The sequence below is a fragment of the Manis javanica genome, chromosome 3 (genome assembly GCF_040802235.1).
Source record: "Manis javanica isolate MJ-LG chromosome 3, MJ_LKY, whole genome shotgun sequence".
Classification (NCBI taxonomy): Eukaryota; Metazoa; Chordata; class Mammalia; order Pholidota; family Manidae; genus Manis; species Manis javanica.
The window spans coordinates 29794192-29814688 of record NC_133158.1 but is presented as its reverse complement, the minus strand read 5'-3'; the positions used below and the strand labels follow the sequence as shown (position 1 = coordinate 29814688).

At 42.6% G+C, this 20497-nt stretch overlaps 1 protein-coding gene across 4 annotated transcripts in view; it reads left to right on the top strand.

Moving 5' to 3' along the window:
* The window catches only part of SRGAP3 (SLIT-ROBO Rho GTPase activating protein 3), a 256455-nt gene that overhangs the window by 223693 nt on the left and 12265 nt on the right, over nucleotides 1-20497 (top strand). For all 4 annotated transcript variants that reach the window (XM_073230986.1, XM_073230985.1, XM_073230984.1 and 1 more), the window contains 4 exons: nucleotides 1625-1730; nucleotides 1954-2181; nucleotides 5040-5119; nucleotides 19303-19483. In XM_073230986.1, coding sequence (XP_073087087.1) covers nucleotides 1625-1730; nucleotides 1954-2181; nucleotides 5040-5119; nucleotides 19303-19483 — 595 coding nt within the window. The remainder of the gene's footprint in view (nucleotides 1-1624; nucleotides 1731-1953; nucleotides 2182-5039; nucleotides 5120-19302; nucleotides 19484-20497) is intronic.

Sequence of the window (20497 nt, the reverse complement as noted above, 5' to 3'; positions counted from 1 at the left end):
TCGGTAGAGCAGCGCCTTGTTGTGTGGCCCATACATTCAGGATACTTAGCACCTTGGTCTCTGGATCCTAAATGCCAGTCATACCCTCCAGTCACTGTGACAACCCCAAAGAATGCCCCATATATTTGCAAAGGTCCCCAAAGGTGCACTGCTATGTCATTTGAGAAGCATGGCTCTAAATCATCTTCAACACTTTGGGAAGGGGCAACAGCTAAGAGATGAGGCAGGTGAGGTGGGTTGAAGCCCCACTGTGAAAGGCCTTGGAAACAGAGAAAAAGTAGAAGTTGTGTTTTAGAAGAGACATGTTGACAGAGCGTGGAGACTGGAGAGAGGAGGTATGTAGAAAAACATGTTTTGTGGACAAGAAACTGACGCGGGTTTGTGCATCAGACCTGTACACATATATAACCTTCAGAGCTGCAGCAGGTCACTCTGTTTAGTGCCAGCTTTCCCTCTCCACAAGGCAAAGCCCACGAAGCACTTCTCTCTTCTAACCAAGCCCGTTTTGCTGCTCCTCCCCTGGCTTGACTGATAAAAATGCCATCTGTCTTTCTGCAGCTGACCTGAAAGTGGGTCAGAGACACAGTCGCAAGCATCTGCCGGGCTCCTTGGCCAATATATAGCTTAAGAGGTGGATTTTTATTCAGCCTTCATTTCCTGGGCATCCACTATTGCTGTAGCTGTGCTGCAGCTGGTGTTTATGAAGAATTTAATGAACACGGTCCTTGCCTGGGTTTGTCAGGACTTGTAAGGTGCAGATGCCAGAAACTCAATTTACACTGGCTTAATCCATAAAAGGAAATGTCTTGCCTCATAAAGCTGAAAAGTTTAGGCCCAGCTGGACCCAGACCATCCATGGCATCAGCAGGAATCTGTCTCCTCCATCTCTGAGCCGGCTTCACTCAGACAGAATATTCTTTTTTTTCTACAATTTTTTTATTAAGGTATTATTGATATACATTCTTATGAAGGTTTCACATGAAAAACAATGTGGTTACTACAATCACCCATATTACCGAGTTCTCCCGCCATACCCCTTTGCAGTCACTGTCCACCAGTGTAGTAAGATGCCACCAAGTCACTATTTGTCTTCTCTCTGCCTCACTCTTTTCTTAGGGAGAATCTGGGATAGTCACAGAGACAGAACAGAAGGCTAACCCGCCATTTACTCATGCCCAGTCCTGCCCTGTCCACATCTCCAGCTGCTTCCTTGCCCCTCATCTTATTTTGAAGTCAAATGCCAAACAGTAATTTCCTCTTTAAGTATTTCAATATCAGACAGAATATTCTTTCCTGGGATCCTTCAGCCGCTTCAGATTTCCCACTACCCAATTTCAAGAGGGTGCCTCCCTGTAGGTTTCCCCGGCTCAGAGTCCCAAGGATCATCTGTGAGTGGTTCTGATGAGGCCAGTGCCCCTCCCCTGGGTCCGCCCCTGTGGTCAGGGACATAGGGTGCTCTGGTTGGCCAGGCCAGGGTCACACATCAACCCTGGGACCTGTGGAGGAAAACTGGCTCTCCTGAACCACACATACTGGGGCTGATCGAGCAGGTGGGACTCACAGATGTTGGCTACTTGGCTCTCTGCGGGGGGAGGACACCCTGAAAAGCCTCTTTATGTTACAGAACTGGAAAACCCAGCTGAGAGGGTGCACCAGATCCAGCAAATCCTCATCACCCTCCCCCGTGTGGTCATCGTGGTCATGAGATACCTCTTCGCTTTCCTCAACCAGTGAGCGCAGCTGGGCGGCGGGGTGGTGGCAGGGGCTCTTTCCCTCTTTGACTCGGCCCTGGCCTCCTCTGGGAGGGGGTGTCCTGAGGCTTTTGCAGGTGTAACTGTTCTTAAAACACAATGTGGAACTCTCCTGGGTTTGCGTAGGACCCCCCAAGGGAAAGAAACCGCAGGAAGAACACTCCCTTTCCCAGGTGACTTGTCGGTGCCTCCTTTCTTGTAGCCTCTCGCAGTACAGTGACGAGAACATGATGGACCCCTACAACCTGGCCATCTGCTTCGGGCCCACCCTCATGCACATTCCTGATGGGCAGGACCCCGTGTCCTGCCAGGCACACGTCAATGAAGTCATCAAAACCATCATCATCCATCATGAAGCCATCTTCCCCAGTCCCCGCGAGCTAGAGGGACCTGTGTATGAAAAGTGCATGGCAGGAGGGGAAGAATATTGGTAAGATTCCAGTCCTCTCAGTATTATTATTATCACCATTGTTGTTGCTGTTGAACAGGAACAGTAAGAAACCCTTCAGTCTCCTGGCAGCTTTAGAGTCTGCACTCCCATATGCAGTTTCTCATCCTAGCTTTTCAGCAGCCTTTTATGAGAGACAGGTGCATCAGTCAGGACTCTTTTGGTCTATAAGGGCCTGAAGGAGAGCTCCAACTGGCTTACGCCAAATGGGAATTTATTGGTTTACTTAACTAGAAAGTCTGGGATCAAGGCTTCAGGTATAGCTGGATCCACAGTTTCCACTGTCCCCATCAGGACTCAGTCCTGCAGTCCCCGCCCCTGGCTCTGCCTTCTTGTGTGTTGGGTTCATTCTCAGGCAGCCTCTCCCTTGGTGGTTTCAAGAAGGCATCTTGGTAACCCCATATTTTAGAGCCCATTCTCTCGGCAACGCCAATGGAAAAAGAGTTTGTCCTTCTCAAATGTTTCAACATAAACCCAAGAATTATGTCCCCCTGCTGAGGCTTGGCCCTGGTGAGCTCCTCACTGCCCTTGGCCAGGTGAGTCACACACCCACCTCAGGCAGCCGGGGAGGGGACAGTCCCCATCTCAGCTCCATGGACCAAGAGTAACACACTCCCCACCACTGGCCTCGTCCACCTGGGAGTCCTCTTTTTCAGACAAAGTGAGTTCACTTTCTTTGAGAGTTCCACACCAGGTTAATAGTTGCTACTTAGGCACCTCTGTGTACCTGGTGCTGCACTGGGTCTTGGGAGAAATATTTTAAAGCCTTATCAAAATCAAAGCCAACTGCCTTCCCCAAGTTAAGACCTTAAAGTGTGGTAAAGATAGGAATTAAAAAAAAATGTCAAAGAGACAGGATATTCAGGACACCAGCTGACAGAGACAAGACAAAGGATTCCTACACTTTCTTTCTTCCCCAAATCCAGGCCAACATGCAGCTATATATTTAGATATTACCCACATTGCTTTCAGCCAGGTACCTACAGGGGAGTTTGTCTTTTGATTGTCAAAGCATTTCTGGACTCCTGAGTTGCTGTAGTTCTGTGGGCCTATTTGGGAAACTGCTTCAAAGGAGAGAGATGTTCCAGCCCCTTTCTTTGCCCACAGTGCTGCCCCACATAGAAATACTGGGCCCTTGCATGTCTGATCACAGCTTTGTAACCTCATTTGAGGCACCAGGAGCAAGTCTGTCCCTGTTGTGTTACAGAAACATTAACGCCAGCAAGCAGACTTTCTGGACAAAAAGAAACTTTTTCTCACAGTTTTTGTAACCATGAGCAGTTCTCCTTTCTTTCTGCAATATCTATAATTAGTGTTCAGGGAAGGTCCTGTGGATCCTCATGTACTTATCAAAGAGCAATATATAGTAACCACTGTTCTTAATCCCACTTATGTCCCATGACAAGGGAAAGCTATTAATTATGTAGTAATTTGGAGGCATTTTCAAAGCCAAAGCAGGAGATTTGGCTGAGAGTCTCAACATAGTGGACAACATTCATTTGTTCAACACATGGTTGCTGAGCATCTGCCCTGGGCCAGGCCCCGAGCTGGGGGGGCAGGTACGTAACCCAAACAGGATTAACCCCTGACGTAAGGAGCCCTGGTGGTGGAGGAAACAGGCGGTTCCAGAAGTGGAGGCCCCCTGAGTCAGTATGGGGATGTCAGGAAAGGCTTCTTGGAGGAAATAATGACTTAACTAATATCGTAGGATGCAATGAAGTCAGCCAGGTGAGGAGTGGGCAAAGAACATTTTAGGCCTGGAGGGCTCAATAAAATGGAAAGCGGTTGGTTCCATGTGGAAAGCTGGGATGTTGCATGTGGCAAGGGGCCAGCAGGCTGGTAGGAGCCAGGATATAAAAGGTCCTACACAAACTGTTGTGCAGAGTCTGGACTTTGTCCAGGATGCAGTGGAGGGTTTTTCATAATGAAGCCCATTATTCCTTTAAATGGCATGGTAAATGCCACCTCCTCCTAGAAGCCTTCCCTGGCCACTCTGTATAGGTCCCCTCTGCTACTGTTCTTGTCTGTGCTCATTTGTTCCTACATAACACATTTCAACTTGCAGCCTTTCTGTTTCCTGACCCGTGAGGTCAAGGTCTATGTCCACCTTGCCATCATGCATTCCTCCTACCTAGTACAGTGCCTCACATATATTAGGACTTAATCAATGGCTCAATAAAAACTGACTGGCTATGCAAACGAAGCCTGGCCTCTAGAAGCTTATAGTCTAGCGAGGGGCAGCAGCTGGTGAAAATTATCCCAGGGCATTAGTAAGTAAATTTGGAAGGCCTGGACTCACTCTACTGTTGCAGCCATCATAGTTGCCAGCCTGCTCACACTAGCTGGGCTGATTGGGGCTTTTACACGCAGCATCATGAGGCAGCTCTGAGGATCCCTGCTCCTTGCGAGCTTCACTCCACCTCACTGGGTATGTCACCTCTGCTGTAAGACAAGGAGCCAGGCTAGATGAGTGACTCACAGTACTTCCAAAATTCCTTTTTGTTCTTGCCTCTGGTCCTTCCAAGGATAGATGCCAGGGTTTAACACTGCCCTCCTAATCTTACAGAACACCTAGGCTTTGCCAACCTTTACCGAGAAGACAGCTCAGCAGATTCCAAGGCTGAGGGCAGCCAGGGAGGAGGTTATTGCCAACTACAGAGTGGGAGTAGTTTTCTGTCCAGAAGGTCCATGGTGGTCAAACAGAAAAGGTGGCAGGAAGTGGGCCTGGGCCTGATCTGGGTCAAGCCCACAGGTGGGCTGGGCTGGAACCTGCAGGAGGCTAAGGTCAGCATGAGGGTGCAAAGCCCCTCAACGAGTCCCCATGCCATGTTCCCTTGCAGTGACAGCCCACACAGCGAGCCAGGGACCATCGATGAAGTTGACCACGACAATGGCACTGAGCCTCACACCAGTGACGAAGGTGAGTGAGGGAGAACCTAGGGCCAAGGAGTTCACCCAGGGGCCTCTCACCCCGACTCATGCCCGCCTGACCCCCCTGGGCTGCTCCCATACCCACCCCCAAGCTTTGCAAGTCAGCACATCATTATCCAAACACACAGAGCCTCAGAAAGACCTCTGAGGCATATGCCCCCCAGCTCCCCACATTCCTTCCCAGCCTGCCTCGCCCCGTCTGTGTCTGGCCTGGCCGGAGTGCTATCCCATGTGACAAGAGTCTCCCAAGTAGGAAGCATGTTTTGTCCCTCCATTGCTCCCCCACTGGGAATCTGTTCTGCACCCAGCCCGTGCGGGATGTAAATGAATGAGACATGGTCATCGAGGAGCTCCCAGTCTCGTCACCTGACAGACTGAAAGCGCCTCCCGTGATGAGAGTGATAATGCCAGGCCACAGGTGTGTGCACAGTGCAGTCCTGTGAGGACAATGGAAGCAGTGATGAGCTGGGGAAGCTGGGGAGGGAGGGAGGGCAATACCAGCCGGAGCTCTGAGGGGCTCACTGGACCTTCTGCCCCTTCTAGGCAGGAAGTCAGGGTAGTCTTTAGGGAACCTGCACCATGTCAACAAGTGATCTGAATAATATGGCCCAGCACCAGTGTATCCCTTAGGCAGAGCAGGTGCAGTGCCCAGGGCCCATGATACATTTAGGGACCCATAAAAATGGTTTAATTTCTTTTAAAAGAATAAGAAATAAGATTCCTTTGGATCATATTCATTTTTATACCAAAGTAGTTGTAAAAATATAATATTTAACTTTTTTTTAATGGAAGAAGGGACCCATGTAAGCAGAAGTACTCAGGGCCTGTGCAAGTCCAAACCTGGCTCTCCTTTCACCCTGGGAGAGTTTTACTTCTAAAAAATCATTATTTAGCAGTTCTCTTATTGGCTTCTGTGTTTCCCCTGGGGTATAGTCGCAGGCCCTGTTAGGACAGCTGGGTATGTTCTCAGATGTGATTTCTGGGGCTGGTAAAAGAGGCAAGACCGATAAGTTTGTTTTCACTTGCTAGTAGGACTCTTTCAGTTGCTGATGACAGAACCTCCAACTCAAACTGACTTAAGCAAAAAAGACCTGACATTGTATCCCTAAAACATCCCAGGATAGTTATGGCTTCAGACACAGCTGGATCCAGGAGCTTAGCTGATCCTGTCAGGAATTTGTCTCCATCTTCCTATTCTCCTTCCCTCTGTTTTGGCTTCATTCTGCAGTGGGGTCTCCCCATGTTGTGCTCGCTGGCAGTTCCAGGCCTTTGTCATCCTTCTACCCAAAGTCCCAGTGGAAAAGAGCTCCCTTTTCATCGTGGTTCCAGGAAAGCTCCCTGGGCAGCCCAATCACTATAGCCTGAGAGGGAGCCAGTGGCTCAGGCCTGGGTCACAGATGCAGAAAAACGAATGTAGGCACGACCTTCAGCTCACCCAGAATCCTTAGAGGCTAAAGCCATCCTGAGCTGAGGCAACTGTCCTGCAGATGTGGAGATGTGAAGGCTGCCAACTTCTGCTTGTTTGCAGTGACTTGATTTTCTCTTCCCTTCTTTTCCTTTCTTTGCTACTTCAATTTCGTCCTCTCCCCCTATCATTTTTTAATGCCCCTCCTTCTTATTCTCTCTATCTTTGGCTTGCTTTATTTCTGCATCTCTCTGTGCGTGCATGTATAGGTCCTTCATACTCTTGATCTTGCTCTGTCTCTATTCTTGCATTGCAGGAAAATACCTCTTGTCCAAGGAGTCTGACTGGTTTTTCATAACTAAGACCTGTCAGTCTGCTGCTGTTGGGGGCAGACATGTCCACAGGAGGGCAGTCAGGAGCCCTCTGAGGCCCCTTGCAGCCCACCTTCCTGGGGCCTGAGGTCACTGTCAGTCCCCGAAGCTCCTTAGCCCAGGGAGTGGAAGGCTGCTGTGAGGGCTGGGACTGAGGAGGAGAGGCAGAGAGAATGAGGCTTGTTGGGTGAACAAAGCAGAGCCACAGGACACACCCATCAGATTTCACCCCACCCCAAGCAGAAGCCCCCAAAAGATGCTGCCTTGACTCCCCAAGAGCAGAGGTGCACAATGGCCCTAGGACAGGACAAGTCAGAGCTTCATGTGTATACTTCCCACAGGATCCCTGCTCCTGTTCTTCCTGGTCAGGCTGCTCGTTACTGCAAATGACAAGGACAGGGAAGGGCAATAGCCACCCCAGGGAGAGCTGGTTTCATGCTCCCTGAAGGTTCTCACTGTATCCTGTGTGTTAGTGAGGAGTGATAAATCTGGGGCATTCTTTGGAGGAAAATTAGCTGCATTTTCTAAATGTTTACATTCATGCCAACTCCAACCAGAATAGTCACAGAAATGCTGAGCTGTGGGAACAGTCGAGGGGGCATTGGATTCTGAAAAATGAGGCCTGGGTTGGAAAGAAAGAGACCTTTATAGCCATGTGATCTTTGGCAGGCCACATAGCCTCTGGCCTCAGTTTCCTCGTGGAAATGACAGCATCAGGAGAATTGTGGCTAGATTAAAATGAGGTGACATACGAAGAAGCTGAGCACAGGCTTAGGACAAATAGGTGACTAGGAAACATTAAGTGACTGTGTATCCAGTAAAAATCCTTCCTAATCCTGATAAAGAAACTGCTTCCAGCGACTGTAATGGGGTATGTGGTGGGGACTTGATAATAGGGGAGAATGTAGTAACCACAATGTTGCTCATGTGAAGCCTGAGCATAGACCATATATCAAGGATACCTTAATAAAAAAAGAAAAAGAAAAAGAAAAAGAAAAAAACTGCTTCCAGAGAATTTTGTTGACCTATTATTCATTGGCAGCCTGAATCCCCTGATTTTATTACTTACTTTTCCTCTGGGACATTTCATTTGAGGGAATATCAGAATCTTTATTTATCTTGAAAACACCCTGTATGAATGAATGAAACCCAGCAGACTTCAAAGGTCAAATCAGTCATCAAACCCTTTTAAAGATGGGTCACCCAATAAGTGACCAAATAGGAGGGACAAGTTAGTCGTTTAGGCAGCTACTACGGCCTTTCCTGTACATAACTGATGCCTGCTGCCCTGTCTTGAGTCTTTTAACACATTGTGGGTATCAGTCTTGAAAATCCATCTTTGCTTGCTCTTTTGGTCTCCAAGATTTATAAAGAAATCATGGTTAGGTTAAGAACCCTTAATCGTCAGAACTAAACCTAATGAAAACTTTCAGGCAGCCTGTTAGTAGCAACTTTACTGATTGGATGTTATATAAGGAAGGAGGCTGCCAGATAAACCACTAAAATCACTAACAGAAATAATGCTCATATAGTTACAATATATTGATGTTCAATTATAACTGCACCATCAACTTTCTCACTGATGTTTCCCCCAATTCTCCAAATTGTCTTTAACTCCTTGCCTATCATCTGCATGTAGAAAGCCATTAAGCCATTACTTCCTTGGACACATCAAGTGTCCATAAATGGGCTTTAGGAGGTTCACTATGGGCAGAATTTTGTTTCTCTTGGAATGTGTTTCTGAGAAAAGGTCCATAGTTTTCATCAGATTCTAAGCATGTACTAGAAATTAGGGCAAGATTTTTATGTATTTATATACATTTCCTAATGTTTAATAAAAAATTTCAAACAAAAAAGTTGAAAGACATTTTTTGGTAAACACCCATTTACCTACCACCTAGTTTCTACAATTGTTAATATTTTGTTATATTTACTTCACTGTGTATCTATCCATCTATCAATCCTTTTATTTTTAACATTTTCAAAGTAGGTTTTACTGAAATAAACAAATCTTCAGTATTTCATTCCCTGAGTTTTTATACATGTAAAAATGTGTCTAACTCAAGCATATACAGAACATTTCCAACACCCCAGAAAGTTCCTTCATGCCTTTTCCCACTCAGTTCCTGCCCCAAAAGCCCAATAGACAGCCATTGATGGTTTTTATTTATTTTCACAATAAATTAGTTTTGCCTGTTCTAGAGCTTCATATAAATGGAACTGTAGAGAATAGAGTTTTGGCTCTGTCTTCTTTCACCCAGCATAATGTTTAGAGATTCATCCATATTATATGTATTAGGTGAGGTTTGATGGTATTACAGTCAGTTTACACATTACCACCCAATTATGCTCAAATCACAGCTAGAAAATGAGAGCAGTGGCCACTTTATAATTAACTTGGCCCCTGTTCCTACCCCTTAGTGCATAGATAGTAAACTGGCCTGCACCACATGGCTCAGGCCTGAAACGCAAGTAGGACTCTCCTTCCTCTTTGGTTTCAGCCATTTTATTGAGATATAATTCACATACCATACAATTCACCCATTTAAAGTGTACAATTCGGTATTTTTTAACATATTCATGGATATATGCAGCCATCACCGTGGTCAATATTTGAAGATTTTCATCACCACAAAAAGAAACTGCATGCCCTTAGCTGTCATCCCATACCCTCTATCCGCCCAACATTTCTCCCTAGCCCTAACGACCACTACTGTATTTTTTTGTGTCTGTGGATTTGTGTATTCTGGACATTTCATATAAATAGAATCATGCATATCTGGCCTTTGTGTCTGGCTTTTCTCATTTAACATACTGTCTTTAAAGTTCATCCCTTTTGTAGCATGTATCTGGAATTCATTCCTTTTTATGGCTGAGTAATACCCCATTGTACGGCTATGTCACATTTTGTTTGTCCACTTGTCAGTTAATAGACGTTTGGGTTGTTTCCCACTTTTTGGCTGTTATGAATAATATTGCTATAAACATTTTGTGTACAGGTTTTTTGTGGAGACGTATATTTTTATTTCTCTTGGGTATATACCTAGAAGTGTGATTGCTGAGTCATACAGTAGCTCTATGTTTATCATTTAAGGAACTGCTGGAGTGCCATTTTATATTACCACCAGTAATGTATGAAGATTCCAATTTCTTCACATCCTTGTCAACACTTGCTATTATCTGACCCTTTGATTCTAGCCATCCTAGTGGTTATGAGATGGTATCTCATTGAGGTTTTTATTTGAATTTGTTACATTATTAATGATGCTGAGCATCTTTTCATGTACTTACTGGGCATTTGTATATCTTCCTTGAAGGAATGTCTCTTTAGATCTTTTGCCTATTTAAAAATTTGGTTATTTGTCTTTTTACTAGTGAGTTGTTTTTTGGTGTTACGTGTAAGAATCCAAGTTCATGAAGATTTGTTCTGTTTTCTTCTAAGAATTTATAGTTTTAGGTCTGTGTTTAGGTAACCCATTTTGCCATTTTGAGTTCTTTTTGTACCTGATGTGAAATAATGTTCCAACTTCATTCCTTTGTGTGTATAGCCACCCTTCAGCTGAAAAGATTATTCTTTCCTCCACTGAATGGCCTTGGACCCCTTATAAAAAAATCAATTGACCATAGATGCATGGGTTGATTTCTGGACTTCCAACTATATTCCACTCATCTATATGTCTGTTCTTGTGCCAGTACCACACTGTCTTAATTATTGTTGTTTTGTAGTAAGTTTTGAAATCAGGATGTGAGTCCTCTGGGTTCTTTTTCAAGATTTTTTGGCTATTCTGAGTTCTTTGCAATTCCATATAAATTTTAGCACCAGCTTGTCAATTTCTATAAAAAAAGTCAGCTGAGATTCTGGTAGGGCTTGCATTGAATCTGTATATCAATTTGGGAATATTTCCATTTTTACAGTATTAAGTCTTCTGATCCGTGAGCAAGGGATTTTTTCCAGTTATTTAGATTTTCTTTAATTTCTTTCAACAATGATTTGTAATTTTCAGAGTATGAATTTTGTACTTCTTTTGTTAAATGTGTTCCTCATTATTTTATTCTTTTAATGCTAAGGTAATGGAATTGTTTTCTTAATTTTATTTAGAATTGTTCATTACAAGTGTATTAAATACAATTCATTTTGACATATTGTTCTTGTATCTTTCAACCTTGCTGAACTTACTCATTCATTCAAATAGTTTTTAGTGAATTCCTTATGATTTTCTATGCACAAGATCATAGCATCTGTGAATAGACATTTACTTCTTCCTTTCCAATCTGGATGCCTTTTCTTTCTTTTCCTTGTCTAATTTCCCTGCCTAGAATGCCCAATACAATCATCACTAGAAGCAATGAGAACAGACATCCTTGTCTTGCTGACCTAAATTCATCTGACCTTGGGGAAGAAGCATCAGTATTTTGTCATTATCCAGTATTTTACCATTAAGTATGATGTTGGCTATGAAACTATGAAACATAGTTGCCATTTACCAGGTTGAAGAAGCTCCCTTCTATTCCTAGTTGAGTGTTTTTATTATGTTGGATTTTGTCAAATGCTTTTTCTTCATGTATTTAGATGGTCATGTGATTTTTAGTTTTTATTCTATCAATTGATATGTTACATTAATTGATTTGTTTGGATGTTAAACCAGTTTTACATTTCCTTAGATGAATTCAGCTTGGGTATGGAGCATAATTCTTTTTATATGTTGCTTAATTCAGTTTGCTAGTATTTTATTGAGGATTTTTGCATCCCTATTCATGAGATATAGGTCGATAGTTTTCTTGTGATGTTTTTGTTTGATTTTGGGATCAGGTAGCGATGATCTCAAAAAGTCAGTTGGGAAGTGTTTCCTCCTCTTCTATTTTTGGAGGAGTTTAAGAAGAATTGTTATTAATTCTTCTTTAAATTTGTGATAGGATTCAGCAGTGAAGCCATCTGGGTCTAGGAATTGCTTTATGGTGGTTAGCTTTTGCTTATGGATTCAATCTTTTCACTTGTTATAGGTTTATTCAGATTTTCTATTTCTTCTTGAGTTAATTTCAGTAGTTTATGTCTTTGTAGGAATTTGTCCATTTCATCTAGATTATTTGATTTACTGGCATATAAGTGTTCTTAGTATTGCTTTATAATCCTTTTTATTTCTGTAAAGTTGATAGTAATGGCCCCTTTGCATTTCTGATTCTCTTAATTTGAATCTTCTTGGTCAGTGTAGCCAAAGGTTGTCGATTTTGTTGATCTTTTCAAAGAACCAGCTTTTAGTTTCATTAACTTTATCAATCAGCTTTCTCTGTGTCATTACTTTCTATTCTAATCTTTATTATTTCCTTCCTTGTCTTAGGTTTAGTTTGCTTTTCTTCTTCCAGTGTCTTACAGGGAAAGTTTAGGTTATTGATTTGAGTCCTTTTTCTTTTCTTAATACTGTCATTTATAGCTACAAATGTCTCTCTAGGCTTTAACTGTATCTCATATGTATGTTGTGTTGTCATTTTCATTCCCTTTAGAAGTATTTTCTGATTTCTGTTTTTATTTTTTCTTTGACCATTGGTTATTTAGAAGTGTGTTGTTTAATTTCCTATTTATGAGTTTCTCAGTTTTTTTTCTGCTACTGATTTCTCTAGAAGAAAACTATTTCTATAGTTTCATTCTATTGTGATAGGAGAATTATGTTGTATGACTTATATCATTTTAAATTATTGAAGTTTGTTTTATGGCCCAGGATATGGTGTATCTTGGGGAGTTTTACATGTGTACTTGAGAAGATACATATTCTCTTGTTTGGGTGGAGCTTTCTATAGTTAGTTATTAGGTCTGCTTGGTTTATAGCATTTTCTATTTCCTTGTTGACCTTCTGTCTAGTTGTACCATCCATTGAGAGTGGGATACTGATGGCTCCAGCTATTACTTTGGAATTATCTATTTCTCCCTTCATTTATATCAGTTTTTGCTTCACATATCTTGCCTCTTTATTATTAGATGCATTATGTTTATCATTGTGTTATCTTCCTAATAAATTGAACCTATTGTCATTATAAAATGTTCTTTATTTCTAGTAAATTTTCTTGGTTTTCAAGTCTGTGTTGTCTGATATTAATGTAGCCACTCCAGCTTTCTTGTGGTTGTTTACATATTTTTTCCATTCATTTGTTTTCACTCTGTTTGTATCCTTGAATCTAAAGTGTGTCTCCTATAAATAACACAGTTAGACTTTGTCATTTCATCCCATCTGACTAATCTCTGCCTTGTAATTGGATTTTTAATCCATTCACATTTAATGTTATTATCGATATAGTTGGATTTATGTCTTTCATCTTACTTGTTTGTTTTCTGTCTCATGTCTTTTTTGTTCCTCTGTTTCTTCTTTCACATTTCTTTTGCATTAAGTATTTTCTAATGTAGCATTTTAATTTCTTTAATGATTTTTTTCATTATATTTTTCAGTTACTTTTTAGTGGTTGCTCTAGAGTTTACCACATACGTCTTATCAGAATGAACTTCAGATTTATACTAGCTTAGTTCCAGTAACATATGGCAATATAGCTCAAATATAGTTCTATTCCCCTTTCTACACTGTTATGGTATTGTTGTTATACATACAATATCTGTTAATATTATAAACACAACTGTAAGTCCAGGGAGAGGAAATCCCGAGGCAAAATACCTCTAAAAACTGAAATCAGTCAAAGGGAGAAATAAAGTTTAAAACCCGTTTATTGCTTACAAACTGCAGTCCAGGGCCTTCTCTGTCCCCTGCTCCGGATGGAAGCAAGCCAGCAAGCCAGCCAGCCCCTCCCCTTAAACTCTCAGGTTCAGACACGCCCTCAGTTGCCCAGGTAATTGATGAACTTCTCTCCACCCCTGAGGATACACAAATGCACTAAAGCCAGGTGAGATAATCTGGAAATGTTACAGTTTTACCCACACCAACAGTCCATTGCTATAATTATTTCTTTATCACCCATAGTTACTTCCTAAGGCCCAAACAGTTTTGCTTTCACTTCCTTTGTGCTCTTATTGGCAAATTTATTAAACATATATTATATTTCTACATGTTACAGGCCCAACAGTACACTATGTACATATTTTATATACTTGCTTTTTAAATCAAGTTTAAAGAATAAGAAAAAAGTATACATGTTTATACTCTTCCATGGTTACGTAAGTATACTGATGCTCTTTTATTTTTCTTCTAGATTCAAAATTACTGTACGGGGTCACTTCTGTAGTCATCTTGTAAGGTAGATTTGCTAGCAACAAATTCTGTTGTTTTTCTAAATCAGAGAATATCCTTATTTTGCCTCATTTTTGAAAGATGGCTTTGCTAGATTTTAAGATTTTTGGTTGGCAGGTTATTTTTGTGAGCACCCACACACATGCGTAAATTCAGGTTGTGATTAATGCTATAAAGAAGAATTAAGCAAAAGAAGGTGATAGACTGATTTGACAGATGATGCTTTGTAGTTGAGGGTGGTCAGGAAGGGCCTTGCTGAGGCAATGACCCCTAAGTACAGACCTGAATGAAGTTAGGAAATGGCACTCAGTGTTTAATAAATATTGGTGGAATGTGAATGCAAATGTCTGGGAAAATTATCTCAGGGAGAGGCAGTATCAAGTGCAAAGTCTTTGTGGCAGAAAAAAGCTTGGCATGTTTTAAAAGCATCAAGAGGTCTCTGAATATTTATGCAGTAGTGTTTGGGGATAAAGTGTATTAATGTCTGCAACTTACTTTAAAATTCATTGAAGAATAAAGTGCATGGATAGAAGGAAAGATGAATAGCTATGTGGTAATGCTAGAAGAGTAAAATGTTAATGGTAGAATGTAGGTGGTGAATACATGCCTGTCCATTGTTCACTGTAAAATTCTTTCAACTTCACTTTGTGTTTGAAAAATGTCATAACACAATGTTGGAGGAGAAACATCAAGGTTAGTGAAGCCAGAGCAGACTGAGTGAGAGAGAAAGTGGTAAATGAGGTCGCAGAGGTCTCTGGGGCCCAGAGCACAGAGGACCTCTGCAGCCAGGAGAAGACATCTGGGTCTTGTTCTAAGCACAGAGGGAAGCCTTTGGAGGGATTTGAACAAGAGAGTTTCATGATCTGATTTATGGTTTTGAAAGATCCCTCTGGCTGCTATAGGGAGAAATGGCTCTACCTAGCAAAAATGAAAGCAAGGAGGCCAGGTGGAGGGACAGTGGTAGTCTGGACCAGGGCGGTGGCCATGGAGGTGCTGAGACTGGTCCAAAGGAGTTGCTGATGGAGTAGAAGTGCAATGCTGAAGAGCTAGGCTTTGGCCTGAGTGAGTGGGCGAACAGTGGTTCTATTTCCTAAGATGGGGAAGATGAGGGAATTAAGTAAGTCGGGGGAAGGGTGTGTGGGAGAGGTGGTAAGGGGGAGAATCACATATTCTATTTTAGCTATGATATACCCAAATAATACACTTCCTAATAAATGGTGGCTATTACTACTGTTTCTGCCATGCACTCTTACATAATGACATCTGCGAACACACTTCCCCTCGCAGATTGCAGCTCAGCCCTGCTCTCCTAGTTTCTTCTTCTCTACTTCTTACATTTCTACCCTGCCTCATACCCTCCTCCTCGACTCAAGACCACCACCAGTGACTGCTGGGGGCTCTGGAGACAGGAAAGACGAACTAGAAAGCTAGGGCAGCCCCTCCACACTCCTCCTAGCACAAGTAGACCTCTGCCCAGGTCAGCTCCTTTTTCAGTGTGAGGAATCAGGCTCAAAAGAAGCCCCTTGGGTGAAACCTCAGGAGCATGTACCTTGGGTTCAGCTCCTGGTCTTTCAAACCCTCTGGCCTGTCTGTCTCTGTAGCTAGGCCAGCAGACAGATCCCAGGCAGTGTTGGCACATGGTTAGTGTGAAATTCAAAGATGCAGCAGAGAGGATAGAGATCTCCACACTTTACTGAGAAGATGACTCTGAGCCAAGATCTGCATCAATCTGACCCATTTAGCTGTGTTGTCATAGCATCAACTGTGTCAGAATAGCATTTAAAGACATTTGTCAGGGAGCCAGGTGGGGAAAGCTAACTTAACTGCCTGAGGCCTGCTCGCTGCAAAAGGCTGTCCCAGGCACTGAGGACTAGACACAGCCGAAGGCCCCTGCATCTCTCCGGGCACTGACACAGGCTTCCTGAGACAGCTGCTTATAGAAGGGGGCCTGAATATGGTGTGTGTGACGGGGATTAATGGGGAGATGAACAAAGGAGGTTCCTCCCTCTGTTCTTTGATTTTCCATCATCCCATGGATTGCACAGTTTGTCCAAGGCCTTAAGGAGTTCATTAACGCTGGTAACAGCATCAAACTCTCATATAGAACTAAGTATGTACCAGGCACTCTTGTAAGCACTTCATATATAGTAACTCATTGAATCCTCATAACAACCCATTATTATTATCATTCTATTGATACTGTTATTATCATTCCTATTTTACAGGTGAGTAAACTGAGGCTTAGAAAGTAGAACTAAGTTGTTCAATGTTTCACAAAAAATAAAAAGCGGCATAGCCAGGTGTTCCACGCTTACTTCTGTGATGGATAGGTCGATGGCTGGATAGACATATAGAGGGTAATCCACAAGGAACAGAGCAGACAGAAAGTCCCATGGACACTCAGCATAGGGAAGGTATCTGCAGGCTAGAGAGAGCAGGGCTCACTTCTGTTAGGCTTTCATTATGTTAGAATTTAATGTATATATATATGTACATATTACTTTTACAGTGTTAAACATCTTTGTGCTTGCTTTAAAATATGAATGCATTAATACTTCAGTTTCCTATCAAGCTTGGGCACCTCTGAGCATACCAACTGTAGCACAGGTTAAATGAATTGTAGGTATAACACCCTGGTACCCAAAAAGCTCTCCTTCCCAAATCTAGCTGTATGGTCTTGGGAAACTTCTTAAACTCTGCCACTTAGGTTTACTGTTGGACCTATCCCATGGGCTGAAGCCATTAGTAATTTTAATCAGTTATGAGAGCCATTATCAGCCGAGTACCTATTGTATATCTGTATCATGCTGAGCACGTCCATGTGTTACCATTTTTTTTTCATCTATTAAAGTCTAGTGTATTTCTTTTAGTGAGATATAATTGACATATAACCTTATATTAGTTTCAGGAATACAACATGATTCAGTATATGTACGTGTTGTGAAGTGATCACCACAATAAGTCTAGTTACCACTTTACCACACATAGTTACAATTTTTTTTCTTATAATGAGAACTTTTTACTTTTACTCTCTTAACAACTTTCAGATATGCAGTACAGTATTATTTACTATAGTCATCATGCTGTACATTATATCCTAGGACTTGTTTGTTTTATAACTGTAAGTTTATGCCTTTTGACCACCCCCCCTCCACCACCTCTGGCAGTCACCAATCTGTGCTCTGTATCTATGAATTCAGTTTTTGTTTTTAGTTTTTTTAAAAAAATTTGTGGAAAGTATAACTAAAACAATATTATGTTAGTTTTGGGTATATAACATAGTGCTTTGACATTTATATACATTATGAAATGCTTACCATGTTAAATGTAGTTGCCATCTGTCACCATATAAATTTATTACAATATTATTGACTATATTCCCTATACTGTACTTTTCATCCCCATGACTTATTTATTTTATAACTAGAAATTTATACCTCTAGATCCCCTTCACCTATTTTGCCCAGTTTCCCAGCCCTCTCTCCTCTGGCAGCCACCAATTTGTTCTCTACATTTATGTTTCTGGGTGTTCTCATTTGTTTGTTTTGGGGGCTTTTTTGTTTATTCATTTGTTTTGTTTGTTAGATTCTACATATAAGTGAAATGATGTTCTATTTTTCTTTCTCTGTTTAACTTATTTACTTAGGATAATATCCTGTAGGTCCACACATGTGACAAATGGCAAGATTTCGTTCTTTTTATGGCAGAGCAATATTTCATTGTGTGTATGTACCACATTTTATCCATTCGTCTGTTGATGGACACTTAGGTTGTTTCCATATCTTGGCTATTGTAAATAATTCCTCAATTAACACAGGGTTGCACATACCTTTTCAAATTAGCGTTTTTGTTTTTTTCAGGTAAGCACCCAGAAGTAGAATTAATGGGTCATATGGTAGTTCTACAAGTGGCTGCACCAGTTTACCTCCCCATCAACAGTGATGAGGGTTCCCTTTTCTTCACATACTTGCCAACACTTGTCATTTCTTGACTTTGGATGGTGGTCATTCTGCTGGTGGGTGGTGATATCCATTGTGGTTTTGATTTGCATTTCCCTGATGAGTAGTGATGTGGAGCACCTTTTTGTATACCTGTTGGCCATCTATTTTGTCCTTCTAATCCTCCTAAAGGCGGCTGAGATATACAGAGGTTATGTAAACTGCCTAAGGTCACATCGACAAGGGGTGACAGAGCCGGGCAGTAGGAATGATGCCTCAAGGGCAAGAGCCATATCTTCATTATTTAACTCAGTTAGGGCTTGTACTGACCAGAGAAGCATACAGGTTTGATGGGTAGGTGTGGATGTGCAGAGAGAGATGCTTCAGCTCAGGCTCCTCTAACAGAATAACATGGACTGGGTGGCTTAAGCAACAGAAATTTATTTCTTCACAGTCTGTAGGCTAGAAGTCCAAGACCAAGGTGCTGTCACGATTGGTTTCTAGTGAAGCCTCTTTTCCCGCTTGTAGACAGCTGCCTTCTCACTGTGTCTTCACATGGCCTTTCCCCTGTGCTGGGGTAGAACAAGAGAGAAAGAGAGAGATGGATCTCTTTCCTATCGGACACCAGTCCTATCGGATTAGGCCCCACCGTTATGACATCATTTAATATCAGTTACTTCCTAAACACTGTATCTACATACCAGCACATTGAGAATTAGGGCTTCAACATACAGATACTGGAGGAATGCTGTTCAGTCCGTAACAGTGAGCTCTGAAGAGTTCTAGGAACCTTAAAAATTGTGTACAACATTTTTTACATTTGGGAGTCCACATACATACACCATCGGTTTGACTGCTCAAAAGGTAAGAATCACGTTGCAACTGGACAAAGAGGAAAAGGGTTTATGGAAAAATAGGAACAGAACTTGTATTAAGTGACAGAGGAAAAAGAAATTTCCTATAGTATTGTTTTAGTATGTGCAAGAGGGGCAGTGGGAAATAAGGATTGAGTATGTCAGCCCCCACTTTTCCATTTTCAGGTGGTCTTGCCTGAGATCACACATGGGGAGTGGATCTAGGCCTAAAATCCGGCATCCTAAGCCCCACCCCATGCTGTTTTCACCAGGCTTGCTAACTCTGCTGCCACATAGAAACCAGGGCCATCTGAGTAAGGTTCCTGGGCTGCCTTTCCGCTGACCTCATGGATGCTGTTTCCCTTGCTTTCCTTCTAGAAGTGGAGCAGATTGAGGCCATCGCCAAGTTTGACTATGTGGGGCGGTCCCCACGTGAGCTGTCCTTCAAGAAGGGGGCCTCCCTGCTACTGTACCACCGCGCCTCAGAGGACTGGTGGGAAGGCCGTCACAACGGCGTAGACGGACTCATCCCACATCAGTACATTGTCGTACAGGACATGTGAGTGGGAGTAGGACCTTCTGTGAAGAATGCGAATGCCATAATCGATTAGTGATGTCTGGAATGGGCACAGGAATGGGAGCACTCAGTTGTATGCCAGTGATTTGCCTGATATTTAGTCTTCTGTAAGAATGGATTGTATCTTAATTCCCCTTAACTGGTGATCCACTTAACAGATAGGCAAATTGCTCACCTTTCAGAGTACAGAGACAGCATTTGGGGCCTTTGGCCTGCCGTCCTGATACACCTGACAGCCCCCAGGGCTCTCATCACCCACTGTGGATCTTAGCACCCAGTGGATCTTGCCATATACTGCTACCCTCCTGGGCCTTCCCTGTAGCCAGTGGCAGCCCACCGCCCCCTTACCTGCACACCATTCTCATATCCAAGATGATTTTTTTCAGGGGATGGGCAAAAACAGTCATCCCTCATTTCCAGTTAATAGGCTACGATTTTTTAAAAAAATAATTTCAGGCCTAAAAAAAAAAAAAAACCCTCCATCCCAAATACTTCATTCTACCAATGGCCCAGAAAGTCTATACCTTACATTCTTTGAATGCCACTGACTGTTCCTGCCCACACACTCCTACCAAGCTTCAGTCAGGTTTCAGATGGAACTAATTAATCCAGGAAGCAGCCATCAAGCTGGACCTCAAGGGTAGGGGGCCAAAGACCTAAGTTTTGATGGCAGAATGGACAATATGAAGCCAAAGAGAGTCCAGGACTAGACAAACAATAAGAGGAAGGCCAGTGGAGGACTCTGAGCAGGCCTCTGATATCCCTAGGGCTCTGCAGGTAGGGACAGGTCACTCGTAGGGAGAGGAGACAGCAAGGCACCCTAGCAAGCTTGAGCCACCCCACAGCTGTCCAGCACCATGGGTGGGGGGAGGGGCATGAAGGTGCCCTCTCCCTCCATTGCTTAGCCCTAAACCACTTCTCACGGAGCCACAAGGAGACTCGGCACTCAGTGCTCAGCTGGAAGGCTCCTTGCCCCATTACTGCAACACCCCTCCA